At 35.9% G+C, this 22,305-nt stretch overlaps 1 protein-coding gene across 4 annotated transcripts in view; it reads right to left on the bottom strand.

Annotated features, from left to right (window-relative positions):
- HTT (huntingtin) overlaps window positions 1–22,305 on the bottom strand; it is a 76,542-nt gene that overhangs the window by 20,144 nt on the left and 34,093 nt on the right. For all 4 annotated transcript variants that reach the window (XM_072334394.1, XM_072334395.1, XM_072334396.1 and 1 more), the window contains 20 exons: window positions 21,969–22,095; window positions 21,383–21,510; window positions 20,532–20,642; window positions 19,970–20,047; window positions 19,114–19,337; window positions 18,468–18,546; window positions 18,159–18,320; window positions 17,153–17,208; window positions 16,365–16,513; window positions 15,671–15,807; window positions 13,635–13,751; window positions 11,878–12,000; window positions 11,067–11,305; window positions 9,715–9,857; window positions 6,991–7,198; window positions 5,333–5,474; window positions 3,696–3,875; window positions 2,056–2,232; window positions 1,763–1,839; window positions 490–628 (listed from right to left, as the gene is read on the bottom strand). In XM_072334394.1, coding sequence (XP_072190495.1) covers window positions 490–628; window positions 1,763–1,839; window positions 2,056–2,232; window positions 3,696–3,875; window positions 5,333–5,474; window positions 6,991–7,198; window positions 9,715–9,857; window positions 11,067–11,305; window positions 11,878–12,000; window positions 13,635–13,751; window positions 15,671–15,807; window positions 16,365–16,513; window positions 17,153–17,208; window positions 18,159–18,320; window positions 18,468–18,546; window positions 19,114–19,337; window positions 19,970–20,047; window positions 20,532–20,642; window positions 21,383–21,510; window positions 21,969–22,095 — 2,796 coding nt within the window. The remainder of the gene's footprint in view (window positions 1–489; window positions 629–1,762; window positions 1,840–2,055; window positions 2,233–3,695; window positions 3,876–5,332; window positions 5,475–6,990; window positions 7,199–9,714; window positions 9,858–11,066; window positions 11,306–11,877; window positions 12,001–13,634; window positions 13,752–15,670; window positions 15,808–16,364; window positions 16,514–17,152; window positions 17,209–18,158; window positions 18,321–18,467; window positions 18,547–19,113; window positions 19,338–19,969; window positions 20,048–20,531; window positions 20,643–21,382; window positions 21,511–21,968; window positions 22,096–22,305) is intronic.

Here is a 22,305-nt window from a genome sequence, read left to right as displayed (position 1 = left end):
AAGGAGAAATGAACTGTTATGGGCCGAACTGGAAAGAAAGGAAGACAAAGATCTCAAAATCCTCTTAGCCTTCCACCCTTCTCTGAGATAAATGTATCTAATTACATGTAAGACAGAACTCCAAAAAGAGACAACCAGCTATTTTCAATTAACAAATTAATACGAATGATCACTGCTGGAAACAGATCAAGAAAACAGAGACAGCGTAAGTCTATCTGTACTGAACCTTCTTGTAAATCTTTTCTCTAATTTTATAGAGAGGAAAAAAAAAAAAAGTTGATAGTTTTTCATGGCACCATATCTATAAGAAATGCATGCACATTCTAATTATTAATCTTTAGCCTAACAGCTAACACATGAAATCATTCACTGATCACTATTTGAGATTCATTGACAACTTTAAGAACATAGTAGAAATAAGCTGTTATCAAATATTCTGTAATGAGAAGAATACTTTTTGAGGCAAGGCAATTCTAAATAGCATCTTACTTTATCTAGAATTACATTCTCTAAACCTGGTTGGTCTTCTCCATCTAGTGGGTGAGAGGTAACCAGAGGAGAAGGACTAGTTGTGTCTGGTGCCACCATAAGACGAAATCTATCCAAGAGTGAGTAAAGTCTTTGGTGTCTGAAAATAAAAACAAGTGTCAGCAAAGGGCTAATTTAATTTCATAAAGCATTTAAAAAAACAAACTCATCCAGTGAGCTAATGTTCATAACTGGGACAGAATAGCACTAGGATCAGAAAATTTTTGCTGGATCATCTACACGATGTAAAACTGCAAAATTCATCAGCTACCAGCAGACCAAAAAAAAAAAACAACCAATCAATCCTGTACTATCAATAATGAAGATTTGATTCAGACTTTAAGCTTGTACATGCTTATGCATAAAATGCAAGCTGCTCAATTTCTTTAAGTAGTATACCTTTTTAGTGAATAAGAATCAATTTTAATATACAGACTTGACTGCATATGAATATGTTCTAACAGATACCAAACAAGAAAATGGAGTGGAAGTAAACTGATATTTAAGAATTTCTGTTTGTGGATTTAAAAGCCACTGCAATCAGTGTTTTCTGTTTTTCCTTTTTCTGATTCCAGTACTGCTATCAAAAGTGGTACTGTAAAAGTCATTTGCAGATTCTGACTACCACAATATTTTTAAGTTAAATCTCATAAGTGAAAGCGCATTGCTATCAATCTACCTCTTGTCTTAGGCTTCATGTTCTTTACCTCGCTTCTATTTGCTATGTTAGTCAATAGATAGGAATCTCAGATAGCAATGACATCAGGAGAATTAAATTACTCTTTCCGTCATTGAATAAGGCTTTTGAAAGGACTGAACGCTTTGTTCTTTTTTATAATAGTAGTTTACTTATAAACAACAGGGAGATTAAACCAGTGAAAGAAAGAAACGGCAGCTGGAGCTGACAAAATCTGAGGAAAATAAAGCTGTTTTCACAGCAATTTAGTTTGTAATTTGAGGTAACTTTTAAAAGTTAAATGCTTTAAAGGGTTGGAGTAGAAAGAGTCTGACATCTCTGAGCCTCTAGCTTTCTTGAAGTTGTAAAATGCATTTAAGAATTAAACTCATTCAACACAACTGTTGTTGAGTTAAAACATGCAAGCACCTTACATGATGCTTTACTCATTTCACCTCTTAATAGGATTTGCTATCTTAGCTTAAAAAAAATTCAAAGCTATCATAATTGCTTCTACAAAATACCTTAACTTGATATTTGAACAGGTACCGGTATTACCTCGTTGCTAATCCACTGTTTTGAAGGTACTCCTGAATTCTGTCCAGTTCTTCAACTGGTAACTGAGTAATGCTGTTCTATAGGAGTCACAAGAAAACAAGTAAAATACACGTATGTACTTCGAACAGATTATGAGATTCATATGCAGATAAAGTGAAATGCAATCACTCATATCTATACGTAATATAAAGCCTTATTTTTCCACAGAAATAACTTTAAATTAAACACTTACATTTGACTGTTATTGCTAGCACTACCCAAACTGATTTGCAGATAAATGTATTTATCTTTACCTGTAAAGTTGCAGCCAAAAGCATTTCTACCCGACGGCAAGCCAGTGTGTCAACCATGCGAGCAAGCACACGGAATGGAGTACAAAGAAGCTTATCAACATACAATGTCAAGACTGCTCCAGACTGGCTGAGATGTATCCCCTCTAAGCACTGTAAAGTCTTCTTCAGAGTTGTAGGCTAAACATTGAAGGAACACAAAAAGGGAACATTAAGTATCTAACACTGATGGCAGAAGGGTTAAAAAGAGGGTGTTGAAACAAAAGAATTCAATCAATTGGAATACGAAGAACTTAAAGGTACAGGTACTTATAAAAACACTACAGCAGACAAACTGTCCAATATAATCATCTGTCTAATAAGTCTGAGTTACTGGGTTAATTTGTATGAGCATTGGTTTGTTCAGTGATTAACAGTAAGAACAGCAAGTACAAAAACACGTGAAGAAAGCAAATTGAGGAAAAAAAACCAGAAGTCTTAAGCAAAATCTTAGAAAGATTTGAAAACTGATAAACCTGAATGCCTACTGGAAGGGGGTAAGAATATGAGCAGTCGAGACACGAGCATAAGGGTCAAGAAAAGCATAACAAATATTTTGAGCATGTAATCATAAAACAGTGATGGATAAGCATGATTATAAAGGAGCACAAGGAAATTTGTATATACATGCTTATATATTTTTAAGATGTATTCTAAAGTGAAAAAAGAAAACAATGACTTATGGAATGTGTCTTTTTTTTTTTTTAAGAGCAGATTGTGAACATTAGGTGTTTTAATTGTACTAATTTGACTGATAAATCACCAGTATTTCACAGAACTACAGCTTTCATTCAAACACGCATAGTTAATTTTACTTATTCTCAGACAATCATACTATAGCTCAGATTTATCTCAGCTTAAAATCATTTTATTCAGACGCTTAGGTCACTAAAGCAGTTTCAGTAGACTTGTCCATAAACAATAAGAGAGAGGAAATTTTTTACCAGGTTGCTCAGGGCACGGGAGCATCTCTCACCTCTACCTCTAAAAGAAACCCAGGAAACAACTTCTGCACTGAGCTAGTTCCCAAGCTTAAGAGGGATAAGTACAATCCGACATCCCTACAATTAATCACCCACTCATTTTAATCTGAAATTACAATAACCAACAGAAATCATAAGTTGAATTTCTCAAGTTCATGAAGAGTCCAGAGTCGAGACCCGTAACTTCTGCAGCAGATTAATGAGGGGCAGACTGAGCTTGCAAATAATTTTCATGCTGTTACAGCCTATGAAGATGGACAAGCTCCTGCTCCGTCCTTTGTGGTTAGCAGTAGTCACCAAGGTACTGAAACTGGAGATGAATGTTAAAGCTCTACTTTAACTCTTGTTTATTTTGTAGAATAATGAAAAAGGAAGAACTGCAGATTAATCAGCTCTAATTGAATTTACAGATTTGATGAAATGGAACACACCTGATACTGAAGCTGCTAATATATTACAAGGTTCATTTTCTGCTTGCTTTTTCTTTTTAACAGGTGACTTCAAAAATACCATTACATTAAATGAATTACACAAATACAAATACTATAATTTGCATACTTACCAGTTATAATTATACTAGAATCAAGTTATTTCTTTCTAAGAAAGTTAAGTTACACTTACAGCTGCTAGATTCTCACACCGTGATTGAATGGCCTGGATGAAGAGACCACTGGCTGCTGAATTTCTGTGAACAGCACTAATGAAATCTTGTACTGGTGGCTCATGGGACAGATTAATCAAGTCTTGAACATGATTCACAATAAGCCAAGTCAAGTGTTCTGAATCATGTAGGTTTTGACACTGAAAGGGAAAAAAGTAACATGCATAGTAAGTATCTAATTACTAAAAACTATCTTACGCCTAAAGATTTTTATACGTAATTCCAGTGACTATTTTAAAATAATGGTCCAAAGTGTCCATATTTTAGTACTGCCACTATCACTTTTAGATTAGTTTTTTCATATGCTTTTGAGCTTGTTCAAATTAAAAGAGTTATAATGAAATTGTAACTACCTTTTTTTCAATATCATTACACCACTAAATGGGAAACCATGACATGAAAAGGGAATAGATTGAAGCTACATCATGGAAGAGTCACAGTGAATGATAGGAAAAGGTGCGAGGGGAGTTAAGCACTGGAACAGGCTTCCCAGAGCAGTGGTCAGAGCACTGAACCTGCCAGAGTTCCAGGAGCATTTGGACAACACACTCAGACATGGCTTCTGTTTTTTGGGTGGTCCTATGGGGAGCCAGCAGTTGGACTCAATGATCAGTGTGTGTCCCTTCCAACTAGACACAAGTAAATTGAGAAGGACATTTCAGAGATGCTGCTTTTAACAAAATACTGTTTGAAAGAAGCACACATACACAGCCTTCTTGTAGAGGGAGATTTTCATTTAGGCTTCCTTTAAAAGATTTCATATTACTATTTGCTCTGAACACTAGATGAGTAACTTCTGGAAAACACATCCAAAGAGGTCTTTCAGTAATTAATTTTAAGCCTACAGAGGCTAACCATACAACAGCAAGGAGTGCATCACAACAGAAAATGACCTGTAGAATTAACTATGCGATGCCAAAAACCCAACACTTCTCAGTAAAGAGGTTTTGAAGAGTTTTAACTTGGACTGCCTCAAATCTGACCACAGTTGACTGAAAGCCCTTTGGGGGTTGAAGTGATTTTTAAGCATAGCTTTTGGCCTAGTTGAATCTGAGAGGAATGAAGACTGCTTCCCCAAAAGCACTTTGCAATGCAAACTCAAGTACGATACTAAGTATTACCGGAAGGTTTACTTCAAAGGTATGATTCCAGTGAACTTAAAATGCTAATACTGAGGCACAAAGAGGCTGAAGCCACAGAAATTGTTATTGTTAGAGAACCAAAAATGGAAGTGAAATGTTAATGTAAGACATTTTTTTATTTTATGGTATAAAGAGTCAGGTATTTGTTGTCTCCCAGAAACTGTGCTGCTACTAATGTTGGAAAATCCAGCACTTGGAACACTGATAGCAACACATTAGTAAAGGATATAATACCTAGCAGATCATTCTATTACCTACCAGGTACCCTAAGACATGACATGAAAACTAGTGCAGAATGGAAAAAATGCCAAATGAAGTTGTACGTAAATTTACACAGGAGTGCTCTGGAAAGAAAATGATTAGTTTCACCATAGTCCTCAATTCCCACTTTTGAACTCGCAACCTAGAAAAATAACTCAGAACCACAGCTATAAAATTCCTAATTCAAAACTTACCACATAGTCACAAAAAAGAATGAGCGCTCCTCTTCTCACTATCTCTCGATTGCACATGCCACGTTTAGATTCTGAATCGGATTCATCACTGTCTCCAGATATCTGAGGGCTAAGCAATTTGGTTGTAGAAAGACTGTGTCTCCTGCAAGAAGTACATTATATATTACATTATCACCATGTAGATACATGAAAAATCAAATTGCTTGGAACAGTCTACTCACTGTAAGTCTTTATGTTAGAAACTTCATTTAAATATTATACTGCTTTGAAACAGACTTGCTTTTGAACAGCTATTACCTTTTGTTTGGTATTTATTTCTTCTTCATGCTAAGGAAATAAGCAAGTTATTTACAAGAAAAATCTTGGGCTATTGTGTCTTAAGTAAGGTAACAGAACCCCATACTGTGTTTATCACATCATGAGACTGAGGCAAGTCTCACATCTGAGCACGCTTCTCTCAAAGTATTGATCCACACATTTTAGAGCACACTTAGGGATAACCTTCACTGCACAAGTATCAGAAATTTCTCTTAAGTCAGCGGTTACTCTTCCTCTACAGTTAACAGTAACCCACCCCACACAGTGGAGTGTCTTCAACACCCTCAGGCAGGTGTGTGTCTGACAGGTGGGTTGACCCATCCACAGATCAGGAGTTAGCTCAGTTTAGAAACAATTTCTGAATTTCAGAGAGCTAACATTGACATTACTAATATCTACTTTGACTACTGTTAATGAACCAGCACAGTGCTGATACTATGCTCTGACAGCATTTAGTAGGAGACCCACTGACAAGAGATCAAAGATGGACCTTCATCTTACTGATCAGACCATATTTCTGTGAACATTAAGTGTATATCACCTGTACTAGCTGCTTATCTGCTAGAAGGTGAAATAAAAATCCCCATATGAATAGCTATAGCTTTTTCTATAATTTTTCATTTCAAAAAGGACACAGTAGGAATTCATTGTCTTCAAAGTATAGAAGTTTACCTGACAGTTCTTTTCACAGAATCACAGAATGACCTGGGTTGGAAGGGACCTCAATGATCAGGAAGCTCCAACCCCTGCCTGGCAGGTCCACCGAACTTCCACATTTACTAGATCAGGTTGCACAGGGCCCCATCCAACCTGGCCTTGAACATCTCCAGGGACGGGGCATCCACAACCTCCCTGGGCAGCCTGTTCCAGGACCTCACCACTCCCCTAGTAAAGAACTTCCCCCTAACACCCAACCTAAATCTACCCTCTTTCAACTTAAAACCATTTCTCCTTGTCCTGCTTATTATCGGCCCTTTCAAAGAGTTTACTCCCCTCCTGATTATAGGTTCCCTTCAGGTACTGAAGGCTGGGATGAGGTCACCCTGCAGCCTTATTTTCTCCAGGCTGAACAAGCCCAGCTTTTGAGGAACAACCGAGCACTGGATGTGCTTCCTTAGTTTGAAATGCATACTAACATCAGGACATATACACAGGATATACACACACACACACACGCACAAAAAATAAATGCAGAACTATCTATTTCAGAACCTAAGCAGTATTATTCAACAGCTGACAGGCTTTGAAGATTAAAAGATGTTTGGTTTTTTTTCATATAGCTGTATCAAATACAACTGAGAGTTATGGTACTACTACTAGGGATCAAAAACAAACCTTACTTTGGAGTTTGATGCACTTCTGACCACCAGTTGTAGTTTGTGTAATTAACAAGAAGCAGGATCTGACACCAGAGGAGAACTAATGAAGGATGTGTGGGAACCATGGACTGAACAAGGTCACTCAGACTTTCAAGGGTATAGAAACTACCATCAGATCCATCTCCTGTAAAAAGCCTGGTGGCTGCAGCTGTGATTCTTCTAAACATGCCTGAAAAATATGAAAGCATATTACAGTAACTATGCCCTTGATGGAATTCTGAAGTTTCAAAATAATCCTGGGTACCCACAGAATACAAAAGTTCTCATAAGTCAGTACAATTCCTGAAAGAAAGGCAAATTCTTTTTATTTTAAATGTAAGGCAAGTCATGCATTTTGACAAAGCATGTAAACCAGTAGTAAGAAGCTCTCAGCTCGATGCACAATGTAGATCAAGATTACAACTGTAACAACACCTACCTTTTCCTCTGTCATCCATTAAATAGTTCCCTAGCACATGAAAACCTTCATCAATTTTAGAATCATTAATTACATATGAGGATATTTTTCTTTTTTGAACTATATCACAGAAGTTCTAAATAAAAATCATGCTGTAACTGCTATTCTATACATGAAGATTACTCACAAGTCTCCTACCTCAGGTACCAAATATATTTAGTTGAAAATAAACTGATACTATTCCATCCAACTTCTGAAGTATGTGCAAAAAGGGCATTATTTTAAGTGACAAAAAATCACTGCCCAGCACAATGAACACCCAGCACAAAAGCTTAATTTCTCTTTCTGACTTGCTACTTACGCATTCATGTCACAAAAAGAAGGGAAGGAAAACAAGGAGAATGGAGAAAATTAAAGTTGTCTAAATTTACAGGACTGACTTTTTAGTTTATCCATGCCTTTTATTTCTATTCTACTTCAAAGCAGCACAGTGTAAATCTTCATTTCTAATCTGGTAGTTTTCCACAGTTGAACATACAGGAGTTAGCAATGTTTGCATTCTGACTAAATCTATAACGGGTGAGAAGACAAGACATCTGTGTTGAATAGTGATTAAAAATGAGAGATCACAGCCTGTGCTCCCAAATACAATTCAGAATTAAGGTGTAGTTGTAAGTTAGGATGATACAACTTTAAAAGTCTTTATAATTTTACTTCTCTAATTATAATACTATAATTATAAAGAAAATTATTAAGAATTATAAATTCAGTGAAAACTGAACAAGTAGCATAAAACCAGATACTTAATTAAATCTAAGCCTAAACCTGAAAGGAAATGCAAAAACGTGAAAATACAACTCATGCATTTGAAGAACTCTGCTTCTGCTCTGTAACACCATATGTGGTAACCACATTACTACTAGTCCTTAGAGGGGATTTGTAGTGATTTTTAGAGATCATGCAGTGCACGTATCCCAATGCTTTGCATGAACATTTTAATATTTAATTTTTATTCATGATGACAGTTTCTACATTGTATTTGGCAAGACAAATGCATCTTGGAAGCCAGTTGCTGCAGAAGAACTAGCTGGAACCTTCCCTTTCCTCTATCACCAGCTCCAGCTGCTGAAGGTACCTACTTCCCCGATTTCAGTCACCAGCTTAATTAACTAATTTCATTGGTCTTGGCTCAATTCCATTTAATCACTTACTCCAAATCATTTTGGCATAGGTTATTTTTCATAATCTGCATTGCAAATTTTTGCTCAATAACAGCAATTAACAGCATGTATACGAGGCTGTCACAATAGTAACTACAATAGTAGTGGGTGCATGGAAATACAGAATGATCACTAACTATATCCAGAGCTGCAAGAAGCAGCTGCTAGCAATGACAGCAGCAGAATGAAGATTTTTGTGAAGAAAGGACTTCATAACTGACACCTGCAGGAAGAGCTTAAAAAGATTAAAGGGTGTTGGATGCAAAATAGAATCATGCTTAATGTTTAGAAGCAGTGTTTGATATTCACTTTTTTTGTTATTCACATCTACTAAGTAAGGAAGTGCTGTGTAACTTCCGTTTTATAGGCAGGGATGTAGAATGAAGAATTACGTGTCTGACATCTAACATACAGAAAAGGAAAGAACTTTCTGAGAAGGAGAAGATGGCTGGGACAGTGACACAAAAAGATCTGCTTAACTTATTGGGGAAGAACATTACTCCAGGTTGCTCCCTCAGATGACTAGGTAGAACACTAAGACTACCAACCAGAGAATGAACTGAGTATAAGTTCATAAACCCCATAAACCTTAAGAACAGAGCAGTTAGCAGAAACAATACTAATTTGACTTTTTTGGTTCTTTGGTGCTTTGTTTTGTGGTTTTTTTTTTTAGTTATGATAAAGAACAGAAAGGTACCTTGTCATGAAACTGCCCCCAGGGTTCAGTAACTCACTACTTTGAATACTTTGGCTTTGAGCTACCAACCCTTCAAATTAAGATGAACTACAGAAAATGCAGCCACAGATTCTAAATGGTTTGCATTTGTAAACTTTAAAGTATTAGACAGTTAAAAGGAATAATGAAAAGTCACTACATTTTTTACATAAGAAATATGAAAAGTGGGCCCTGTATTCATGAGGATAAAATTTCAAAGGCTCTTTACAGTATGTAGGATAGAAAGTCTTACACACCTACACACTGCTTCTCATTAGTTCATTCAAAAGTTGTTTCAGAACTCAAAAATCCTTGCCACTGCAAACAGCATGAAGCACTGCTTCAAGTATTACCTGATTTGAAGATATGTATTAAGCACATAAGCAAAGTGCCCAGCTCCTGGCAATAGAAAGTGTGTTGCTGCTCATTCATGTCCACCTTCACTTGTTTGGTAACAATATCCTCAAGTAGAATACCAACCAGCTGTAACAAGAACCTTGAAAACACAAGAATACAGTCAATAGGAAAATCATCACTGCAACCTGTTTCAAAACAACATGATGTCTGCCTATAAAACTCAGTAAGCTCATAATCAAGATAAAAAACGATTGTGCATTCATCCTAAATAAAATGGTGAATGATATTAAAGGCTGACCTAAAACCTGATGTTATTGCTATGGGCAGATGATCGCAAGTATTCAACAATTACTCAATGAAGCTGTGTTATCAATTCACTGGCTGAAGTATTAAGTGATAGCATGGATATACCAGCCCACCACACTTACACAGCAAACATCCAAATTGATGTAGTGTCTTTACAGTGATTTGCAATGAGTTAAACAAACTGACAGTTACTACAGCTCAGCTGAGGAAGGAGGAACTCAGTAAGTTACAGTAACTCAGCTCTTTGCAGTCTCATTTGTTCTCACTCACTCTACAACTGCATCAAACCTTCAGCAAGGTAAAATATCAAAAGAAAACACCAAAAGGGTGTCTGCAATGAGCAATCCTTGCTCCCAGCCATGATCATTCTCCAGCTCACACCTGTTGGACATAAGATCATTTCAAGGAAGTCCAGATGTCCCATTTCCTTCTACCCATCACTCTTCATTGTAAGATGAAAGATAAACAGATGCATTTTCTTTTTCCTGGAGTTCCACCCTCAAGTCAAAACTTTTTAGTTTCTCAAATGAACAGCTATTTCAAATGCTTCCCACCACATCAAGATGGCATATCTTAATGATAAGCTTTATGTAAACATAATAAAAGCACTATCCCTAAGCTTCTTTTGCTCAAGTGTCTTTCTTAGACAGCTTCAGCATGGGAAGTTAACTAGACAAAGCTAGCCCTCAAGAAGTAGGAAATAAAAAGCAGAACTAACTTAACCACTTTGAATCCTATTGGCACCCAAAATTTCAGTATGGAACGCAGGCTTCTACTGTGGGGTTAATTCACCTTTTACGCCCCACAGAGGATGGAATGAGTTAAAGCTTTGGACCTGATTTTAATAAGGGCAGAATTCACCCATCTTGACAGTTCCAGCAGGTCTTCCACTTGGCTTAAGAAGAGGCATCAGAATACTGCGAAGTCTCTATTGAAAAGTTAACTTATTAACAGTTACATATGTATGCATATATATTTGATAATATATTTTTGATTTCTCAGAAACCTTTATCATTCCCTTAAGTGAGTCAAGGCATCATACCTAGAAAATGTCTCTTCAGGCAGATATTTAGTCTGTTTAACCTCAGTGTGATCCTCCTGTGCAGTTACGCTATTTTCACCATGTCTCAGTCTGTTAATTGCTTGACATGAAATCAAATACGGTGAGAAAGAAAGCTCCTGAACACGAGATAGAACTATGTCTTCTGTGGATTGTGAGATGAGAACTCTAAGGATAGCTAAAATTCCAGAAATCCACAGCTGGACAGTGCTCACTGACACCTAACAAACAAAAAAGAAAATACAGATTGTTAGACTGGATAGGTTTGACCACTACCAGGAAAACAATGTTTTGAATACAGAAACATAAAAGGTTTGTAATCAGACCTATATCTGATTTTATACAACTTCACAAGTATTCAACACAGCATCAGAATATATTCAAACCTACTTTAGTAAGTCTTCAAAGAGATTGTCAATCTCAATTGTCAAACTAGTACCAGCACTGGCATAAGAAAAATGTGATTTACCTATTATACACTGCATTCTCAAATTTACTGTAACTATATGTTTCTCTACATTCCTGATCCTGAAAATACAAAATGAAAGTAAGTAATCTATAAGCAGAAGATTTCTGTATAAAATGCACCCAGATGGTAAATAATATTAATTGTGATTAATTCCTTCCTAAAAGCTTCAGGCACTTCAACATCACACTGCAAAATAGAAAGACAGAAATACATACTGCTTTGTTTTGCATTAAGGACACAAGAATCTCTCTTCTCTTTTAACATCCACTTTTACTATTTATCTAGAAACATCTTACGTGCATTATCAAGTTCCTACTTGCTTACCATTGTTTTAGGAGTAACAAACATACTTCTTAAGAGCATGTCAACGGGGCGAAGGGAAGAAGGAGCCAGAATTTCAAACAAAGTGTTCAGTACTCCCAGAGCATCATGAGAATCTATGTGCATCTGAAAAAGTAAACCACAAAACTAATCTATAACTATCACTACCTCTACATGCACTACAAAATTATCATCTCAAGTTTTAAACGTTTCTATTACAACTTGAACATAATAAGGCTGTCCTTCATAAAATTTACATTGGTAAAATCTATGAAAAGTATAAAAATGTTTCATTGCAAGCCTTCCTACATAGGAAGGTATACAATATGGATAAAAATCTATCACAAGAAATTCAACATATATCCTACTTATTAATTTATTTTAGGAGAAATATGCCATAAGCAGTAAACGCTAGCAAAAGTCTGACTGTCACAAAATTTAGAAACTTATCTCTTCCCTGCACATCCTACCAGGCATATTTATAGGCAGAAGTGCTGGGACAAGAATAACAGAATGCTTTGGTCATGACTAAGCTTAAGGAGATAACTAGGAGGAAAAAAAAATCCTAACCCTCGGTGAGGTGAACAGCTATAATGGAGTTACACAAATTACATAGTGGAAACTGAAGTAGGCACCTCAATGGTTCAGTTACAAAACGGCTGATCACAAAAAGCAAAGGTCTGAACTCAAAACCTGGGTGACTCCTTGCCAATTTAATTTGATAGTTGAAGCACATGCACAGATTCATACAAAACACAGCAAAAGCAACTTAATTCGTCAGCATTTATCTCCTCTCAAAAACTATCTAAGCCTAATTACTGCCCACTCTTCTCCACCATATAATCGTCTCATAGGAAGGAGAATCTGCTATCAAAGAGTAACGGACATCTTAATTTTCCCCTCAAAGAAATAGTGCTTTCTCCCCAGATACAAAGGGTCTACTCTAACCCCAACTTGCAGTCCAGTTCTGGGCTCTCTGTTAAGACAGACATATGCATGCAGATTATTAAGGGCTTGGAGAAGGCTCTGCGGGATCTTAACTGTGCACAATTATCTGACCACAGACAAGACAAAAGTAGCAAAGACACACGTAGCTAAAATCTGCTCAGTAGTACCCACTGATAGGATGAGAAGCAACACAGAGAAGTTGAAATAAAGAAAGACCCATTTCAATATAATTTCTCCCTCTTTTTTTTTTTTTTTTTTTTTTTTTTTAGAAAAAAGCTCCCTATGAGGACATTCTAACACTGGAAGAGGTTGGAAGTAATGGTGACAAAATCTGCCTGCACATGGTCCTAAGCAGCCTACTCCAGTAAACAGTGCTTGGAGAAGACAACAAATCTCTAGAAGTATGCTCCAGCTTCAAATACTTTGTAATTCATAGATTAATAAATGCAGTTTTAGGTGATGGAATTTCACTCTCTTCACTAAAAGAAATGCCATTAGACCCACCGCAGTTAAGAAAAAATTAATTTTTACATTCTTTAACAATGGGAGAATCCTCACACCATTATTAAGTACTTTGAGTAACATACAATTGTGTAGGTAAAGGAGTAAGAGCTTTATCTAGAACAGTCTAAAAGGTGCTGCACATACTTCAACAACTTAATCTACAGTAATTATCTACCAGGTAAGGTGGCCACACTTTAAAGAAAATACAGAAATGACGATACTCAAAGCTATTATTACAGCAATTACTGTAATGATTAGTTGGGATGTTCATAGTTTTAAAAAAACCAAAAACACAAAAAACACATAACCTGTTGTTTTGCAAGCATTGGGAGAATAATGTCAGCTATTTGCCGAGATAATCTTTTCCATTTGTCTTCATTTTCTTTATGACACTGTTGCAGCACTAAGATGAACATTTCCAGCACCTGAGGAAAAATCCAAAAGAATGCAAGTAAATACCCACCCTTATCCGGAAACATTCAAGTAATACAGTAACAGGCAAAATATCTGCTCCTTTATCAAGAAGATAACAAAGAAAAGAAAATCTGCATGAGAAACCAGACAATATTTTAAAATCTAATTTTCAGATTAAAAATTTGTTCTTAGTTGCAACATGATTTTTTAACTTTTAAATTATTTTAAAAAGAATTTCCCATTTTTTTTTTCTACAAATTTGAAATAAAATGCTTTTCTTGTCCTTCTTAAACTGCCTTTGTCAAAATACTGCCAACAGAAAAAGGGACAGTAAAGCTGCATGCTGCATCACATACTCGGCAAAAGGGGAAGGGAGGGAAGAAAGCTCTTCCCACACTTACAGTCTTCCTTATAGAACTTATTTATCTGGGATAAATCACTTTCAAATAAAACTTTAAAAGAAAGTCTATAATGGAGCACACTAACGGCAAGGATCACATTCTCTATTTGAATGTGTTTCTGGCTTGAGGGTTAGGGAAACAGTGTTTTCACAGAGGGAGCAAAGGGAGATGGGCCAAAAGCACAGCAGGCAGGAATGTTAATTTAATGACTGGGAAGTGGCACACAAGAATCTGGTTCAGAAAATTAGTTAGGCAGAGCAATTACAAAGCATAATCAAGTGGTTCAGCATCAGAAACTTAGCCAGCCAAGAAAAAAAAAAACAAAAACATGAGGTGATTTTCTTTCCAAGAGCTTTCTCGTGAAAAAGGTGATAGAAGCAATCCTGGGCTGAATTACTTTAACTATCTCCAGCCCCATGGATGCTAGCTATACAGTTCTAAAAGAACCAAAAGGATAAGGAAGTGTTCTATAGTGGAGAACATCCCTAGCGCAGCCAAAGACCTGTCCAGGGGTCAGCTTATACACACTGTACAAACAGAACAGGAGAGAGTAATAACTACAGATAGAATGGTGAGAGATGAAGAGCAATGCACAGGTGATCTTTAACAGGTTGAGTGTGTCAGGAGAGGATTTGCAAGCAAGTACAGTACCTTATGTAACACAAAAGCTATTCACTGTTTCACATCATGTGTCTAGAGTGTCATTCCATATAGTTATATTAGTCATTTTATGATTATTAAACTACAAATTCAAAAGAGAATGTGGATACACAAAATTATTCCAAGAACATACAGTTCCAACAAATTATTTTGACAAACCGTACTGCCTTTCTCCATCTATCCTCAGAAAATACATCGCATACACCAGAATTTCCCTTCATTGTGTGAAACAGCAAATTATGTTCAGTTTTATCATCAGCTGAAATAGCGATAAGTTCTCATGGGAATTAAGTCACTTCTCTTAAAATTACTATTTTGGTTTTCTTTTAAAGGGAGTGTATTGAAGAATATAATTCTAGCACTCCCTCATACCAAAAAATTTTCCAGATCCATGACATTTGGGGCAAGGAGGTAAGTAATAACTGTGCTGCTACCAGTCGCATTATCCTATTAAAATAGTACTTGAGAATTTTAACACGAAGACATTACAGGAACACCACAGGAACACCTGAATAATCTCTAAGCAGCTTATTTCCTATTTCTAATCCTACTTCTCTTCAACTTTCCACCCATTCTTTTGAATGTCTTGAATCAGAGTTGCAGCACTTCACTAGAGCTGCTCAGGGCTTTGTTACCTAGGCCTGCCTGAGATCTAACGCACATTTATTTGACTTGCAACAATGATTCATAGTGCAGAAGCCTCTAACAGCTCCAAAAATCTTTGCATACTCTCCACATAATGATCACACATAGAGTCTAGCTATTCAGGATCTGCTTAAAAAGTTTACCAGCATAGCCTGATAGCTTTTTAACAATCAAAACTACATTATATTTGCACAGAACACAGAGATATTGCTGTCCTCTTTTACCTGATGGTACTGAATAAGTCTCAGCAGCATTGACACCACCACCTCCTTCTGGGTTTCCAACTCTTTTCCAGCATCAGCTTTATTTGTTCCTCTTAACACAAACAGATCATGAACAATGGGCTGCAGAGCTGGTATTGCTAAAAAGAGATTTTTTTGTTGTTGCTTCAGCATGAGAAAAGCCATTCTCCAGCAGCATCTAACAACTTAACTACTGAAAGTAAACTCTGCTTTGTTTTTTTTTCCCCTTCTCTACAAAAAAAACTTCCCACACAGAGATGTCTTTTTACTTCTAGTATAACAAAGATTATATTACACACACATCCGCCCATTCTCAGAGATATAAAGAGAGTTTTCAAAAAGGTTTTCCAGCAGAATCCCTGGTAAGTATAACACAGATGCCTATTTAAAAGATGAAAGTGAAGGAGAGGGAGCTAAGAATCAAAATCAAGGTCTTCAAAATATAGCTCTGAAATACTGTTGTGGACTAACATTATTAGGGTATAATAAACTTTCTGAAGAATTCAAGTGAAACTTATTTCATATATTAAAATTTAAAAGCTAGCATTTTCTGAAGCAATCAGTATGATCTCCATTTTCTACAGCTTAGTGCTCAGTAGCGGTTTTAACTTATTGCTAAACTATCACTAATTTTTGCAGAGTTCTTTATTTTGTTTGGTCTTGTTTTTTAAATTACCATGCGTAACAGCTTTCCTTCCGCTGGCCATGATGCCATCACACAGCTGAATGATCTTAGGAATTCCAATTATCTGTTTGGAATGATACCGCTCGTAAGACAGCAACACCAGAAAAAAGAAGATATTTGGAATAATTGCTTCAGACTCTCTGAAAATAAAAAACAAAAACGCCAAGTTTGAATTGCACAACTGTTTGGTAGAAGTGAATCTGTTTCCACTAAGAATCTTTTAAACAAGTGCTTTTTCTGCTTCTACATGGTATTTCAGTGTTTTGTGCCTCATTCTTTACTACTATTTTTTCCAAAGGAAAAAATATATTTCAGATTTAGACAGTTACTAAATTATAGCATACTAATTAATGCACACAATAAGAGAAATGGCTGACAAAAATTTCATTGCACTGCTTATGATGATAGGTACAACAAAACAAAGAGTAGCAGATGTTCAGAATACAAAATGGTTTCATCCTGAGTCCACAACAGCTCCCCCTTCAGCAGCTGAATCCTATCAAGAGCTGATTTCAAAAAGCAAAACCGTGGGGGATTTCCCAAATAAATAATTTTAAAACACAAAATTGAGAAACAGCACAACGTAGCTTCTTCAGCCACAGGAAATCTAAGTCTTCTGAAAGGTCTACAACTGGAGGCAGAAAATAGACAGGTTCATTGCCTGAAGTCTAACTACCTTTTCTCATAAAGCAGAAATAGCTAGCTAATCTAATCACTACATGCGTCAGAATAGGAACTGTAAACTCCCAGTTTTCAAAGAATCTTTTCTAATTTCATACCTGAACTGTCCTACTTCAATGTACTCAAACTGCTTTAGCACAAATCCAATAAACACCTGAAGAGAGAACAAAAGTTAAAACATTACACAACAGAAACATGAATTCACATTTGAAATTGTTTTGACAGAGTTCCAGAAGTGTGAGCTTTGGCAGGAGAAAAAGAAGAGGCAGGCACTGAAAATCATTTATACTTACAGTTCACTGATATTTTAAGAAATGCTGCCTCTAGAATCATAAAAGATCTTGAGAATCTCATCGATGATACTGACTACTGTTGCGCTCATTACAGTTTACATGAATTTAGGCTAGATTTTAGCTGTAAATGTTGTATATTTAATAATATAACTTTATCTCTTGTTCTCGTAACATGATTTTTGAGGTATTAATGCCAAAAAAATCAGGAATCAATCAAAAAGCCTCATATCCAGCATTTACGTATTGCAAAAATGTTCAATAATTTACAAGGAAGTTACAATTGCAGCTCATACTACTTTATAAAAATAGTGCAAATACTATTGTGAATAAAAATTAAACTTCTTTGTTACAAATTTAATGTTTTTAAGGACAACCACAAGTACTTTGGTATTTACCACTACATTCTCCCTCACCATCAAAATCCAATAACGTGTATCAACCACATGTTCATTACCAGTCCATGCTCTTAATGTAGGATACTTCCATTTCACTATTTGTAAATAAACTTTTATTAAATATTATTAAGTAAAACAATACTAGTTGTACCATCCACATCATCTTACTTCTATAGTCAAACTGATGAACAGTTCTTACATACTTGTTGCAGAGCATATAGAGTCATTTGTATCGATATAAAACCAGGAATCTGAGGTTCTTTGTAGTTGGTGGGGCAGTTTCATCTTGCTTCATGTCTTTGTTTTAACCAACACTACAATGAATGGACTATGGCAAATATTATTTTTACTGTGAAAAATTGCCCTGCTGGTGATAATCTTGTTTTATAAATTTTCAGAAATGACGAGGTACCAACCTGATCCGAATCCAAAAGGCAGTAGTTAACTCGTAGTTGAACCAGTTGAGCAAGCAAGTCCAAAACCTGTCTCTGCAGCTGTACTGATGTTGTTGTTGTGTATTGTTTCAACGCTTTTATGACAAGGGGTTCAAATAAACGAATGTGATTGTGAATAGCATTCTGTAAAAGAGAAATTTTGAAGTAATCTAAAATCTAAAAAGGCCTCATTCAAAACCAAATTACTTTTAAAAAGTAAAAAGTAAAGGGGGGAAAGTGTTTTAAAGTACTGTACAGCACATTCAGAAGGAAGTACATAGACACAAGTACCTTGTCAGCACGGTGCTTTGCTGCACTGGTAATATTAGTTTTCAGCTGTGTAGAAACTTTCTGCAGCACATCAAACCATCTGTGAGAAAACATAAAAAAAAACACTGACTAAAAAAACCAAGGGTATAAACAAGTGGCCCTTAGAAGCAATTTTACCTGATGTTGCCTTTAATCTGCTTGACTGCTTCAAGAATCTTAGTAAAAGGAAAGATCAACAGAAACAACCTACACTCTGCTATGATCAGAATCAAGCAGATATGAAGACAAACTTCTAGCAGAGAAGGAATTTCTGGTGTCTTTTAGTCATTCTCCTGCCTTTCCTTTACGACTATTGACTGTTCACTATAACTAAAAAAATCAATTAAATAGTTGTATTCAAATCTACTTTAAACTATCATACTTGAAAAAAATGTAAGCAATACCCATTTTAATGACTTTGATTAAGGAAACACACTAGTGATAATCAATAACATTCCATCCAGGACGGCCATGAAAAAATACTACGCTCAAATCTACAAGAAATAGCACACAATACTGTAAATTCATATTACTTGCAATACTCCCATATGATATTTACATTTATGTAAAACACTAAAAAAATATTCTAGTACAAGTCAACATTATATTGAAAGAGAAAAAAAATTACCCTGAAGCATCGTGTTCTTGCTCAGCTTGAACCATATTCCTTAGACTTGCATCAGCAAGTGCCTGTGTAAAATGTGTGTATGGTGCCATGAAGCAATAATGATAGAGACCAGGTCTTAAATTGGAAGAACCTAAGCGCTGAGCTTTGCCTTGAGCTTTGCTGGTGTTTGAAGCCAAGCCATCGTACTGAGAAGCCAGATTTGTCCCAAATAATGTTTTCAGTAACTACAGGGAAAAAAAAAAAAAAATGGGGAAGAAAAATATTACTGTTTTAGGACCACACAAAACTTGACTCCTCGCCCCCCCCAAGAACTACAGAGAGAAGATCATCACAAACTGAAAGTGAAAACTGTAGATCATGTAGTCAAATACGAGATAACAGAAAAAAAGCTAGGAGAATTAATGAAACAATCTACATCTCAGCCCAAAAAAGATAAGGAAACATTTCACTTGCAAAAACAATCATGTGTAAATTTAAAACAGGCTACTGAAGCTCTCTTCCCACCAAAATTGAACTGTGGTGATTCAAGCCCAGATGCTCACCTGGAAACTTCCAGAAATCTGTCATTAAGACAGTTCCTTGCTTTCCAGCTCTTCTGATATAGTCAAAAAGCTATAGAACACATTTGGGAAGGTAGGAAACAAAACTTATTTTCTTAGCATTTAATAAGATATTTAAATTGGAAACAGTTCAAGAGGAAACTAAGCTATCCAGATGGCATCAAGTTTCAGAACAGATGATGAAAATTTCTTCACGTTGTCTCCCCAGAAAGTATGAAGGGCCACAATCAGAATCCAGCTGATAAGCACAGGACATCAGGTTAAGCCTTACAGTAACCCAAAAGTTACCTCCTTACCTGCTGTACGCAAACTGTTGCCATTGTTGGTTCTCTGTTGAAACATGATTTTAGATATCCCAGGATTTCTTCCACACACTAAAAAAAACAAACAGAAAAACAAGATAATTGTATTTTGTTTTATTATATAAAAGCATTTATATGAAAATTGGACAAAGCTTTGCTATTCTTGAAATACCACAATGCCCAACACCATAGTTAATGAAAAGTTCAAGACACAAGAAAAGAAAGGAGAATGGCTGTCCTCATTTTTAATGTGAGTGTATTTAAGTACACAGTATTGCTGCACTAAGAATGACTTAAGGGAGACTATTTTGTTGAAGACAGAGAAAGAGAGAACAATTCTCTATGTGAAACAAAGTATAAATTTACTACAGTTTTCAGGAGCACCAACTTAATGCAGTAGATTTGCTTTAGTATTTTACCCAGAGTACAACACCTTGGAATACTGTCTTTTACAACAATTTTAAAATCCATAATATGTGCTTCTTCCTGGTAAGAACAACAAACGGGACAATTTAACTGCAAATAAACACAAACAGAAACTAAACACATCTTGTACCTTTCCAATGTCTTGAAGAGTGGCAAGTTCCAAGATTTGCGACAGAACATCTAAGGCAGACCGTAAGAAGCATCCAAACTTTTCATTACTGTTCTGGAGATCCAAAGTAACCTGTTCACAAAAATAACATCTTTTTCTTAATAGTTATTGGACAAGGAGACAGAAATTGCAGAAAGAAACAGGTATTGACACAAAACAGTCTCCTAAAATTTCACTGCCATTCAATCAACACCACCATAAGCTTAAACTCCCTTGTGAATTGTTGAAGATAAAATTTTGACTAAAATAAGAACAGGTTTATCTTGCAGTAGTTGCAGTATCTGGGAAGGCCTACAATGTTGATAAATAATGGAGGGGTAATAAGGTATTTCTCAGAAACATAGTAGGTGTTTAAGTATACACCCCTCTGAAATCAAAATACTACACCTCCAGGGAATTCATCATTTATTATCTACACTAACGAAGAAAACAATTTACCCATCCTGGAATAAACTGTTGAGAGACATTGTAATCCATATGGCATTGCAAAACAGTGAAGGATCACTTAGTATAACTAATAGCAATGACGACAATGCTCATCAGGTTTTGGGGTTTGTTTTGTTTTAAAAGGTGGATTTACTGCTTGCAAACTCAAGCAAATCAGACCCTCAATACTACATAAGATGTGGACAGTTTGAGCTTCTCAATTAATCCTGCTCCCCAGCTTAAGTTAGTTGAATCAGTTTTATATGGCTTCATAAACTTAGTAACAGAACACTGGGGTTTACTGCCTCAACAGAGCCAGAACCGTGTTAAAGGAAAACAGAGTAACTGCTCAACATATTCTAATTCAATCAAATATCGTACAGTACCTTATAGTTAGCATGGGTTGCTTTCAAGACATCATATAACTTCAGATAGGATGGAAGATGATAAAAGCTTCCTACTGAAGATGATTTACTTGTTGAAACAGGACCACTAGCATCAGTTTGCCTAGTAGCTTAAAAATATATTATTTATTAGCATAATATACTTTATCCAGAGTGCTCATTACACACAACTTAAAATAATTTAACATATCTGATTTTTAAACAATATGTCCAAGTTAACAGCATGAATTTTTGGTCAGCTTGCATATTTGAAAGCTGCAGAAACCAAACTGTACAACCAGAAAGTTGGCAATCCAAAACTAAAACAAAAAAACAATGAGAAAAAGGATTCAGAAGTTGCTTGTAACTAAACAGTAATGTCACTTTTCATAGAAAAGAAAGAAGTGCTCCCATACACCAGTTGCTTTTCCTGCAATGAAACACTGAAAAGAATTTGAACTTCTGAGAGTAAACGAGACAATCTTTCCATCTACAATCTAAGCTACTCAATTATTTCTACTCTCTATCCCTCACTCATACTCCTATTAAGCCTACCACTTAATGTATCCATTTAAGTATGTATACTTACCTGGACTAGTTTCACCACCTTTTTTAGGGCTCATTGGCACAGAAGCCTGCTCTACAGGCTCCCTCTCTTTCCCCTTCCTCCGAATTGGACTAAGAGAAGGCGGGTTTGCGAGAGAAGGTAATGCTGCCTAGAATAATAATAATAATAAAAGCTTTATTAATTATGTATGCAAAAGTAGTTTTTGTTCTTCTATACAAATATAAGCATATTCACACTGTAAGCTTCCTTTTATTTGACTGTCAGTTTAATCAAAATGTCTCAACTTTTAGGTTTATGACATGGATTTCCTGTGTGAAAAGGAAGAACTTTAACATATTCCCTACTTCTCAACTTTAAC

This window comes from Excalfactoria chinensis, chromosome 4, assembly GCF_039878825.1.
Source record: "Excalfactoria chinensis isolate bCotChi1 chromosome 4, bCotChi1.hap2, whole genome shotgun sequence".
Classification (NCBI taxonomy): domain Eukaryota; kingdom Metazoa; phylum Chordata; class Aves; order Galliformes; family Phasianidae; genus Excalfactoria; species Excalfactoria chinensis.
The sequence above is the reverse complement of the archived record's forward strand: the minus strand, read 5'-3'. Positions and strand labels throughout refer to the sequence as shown.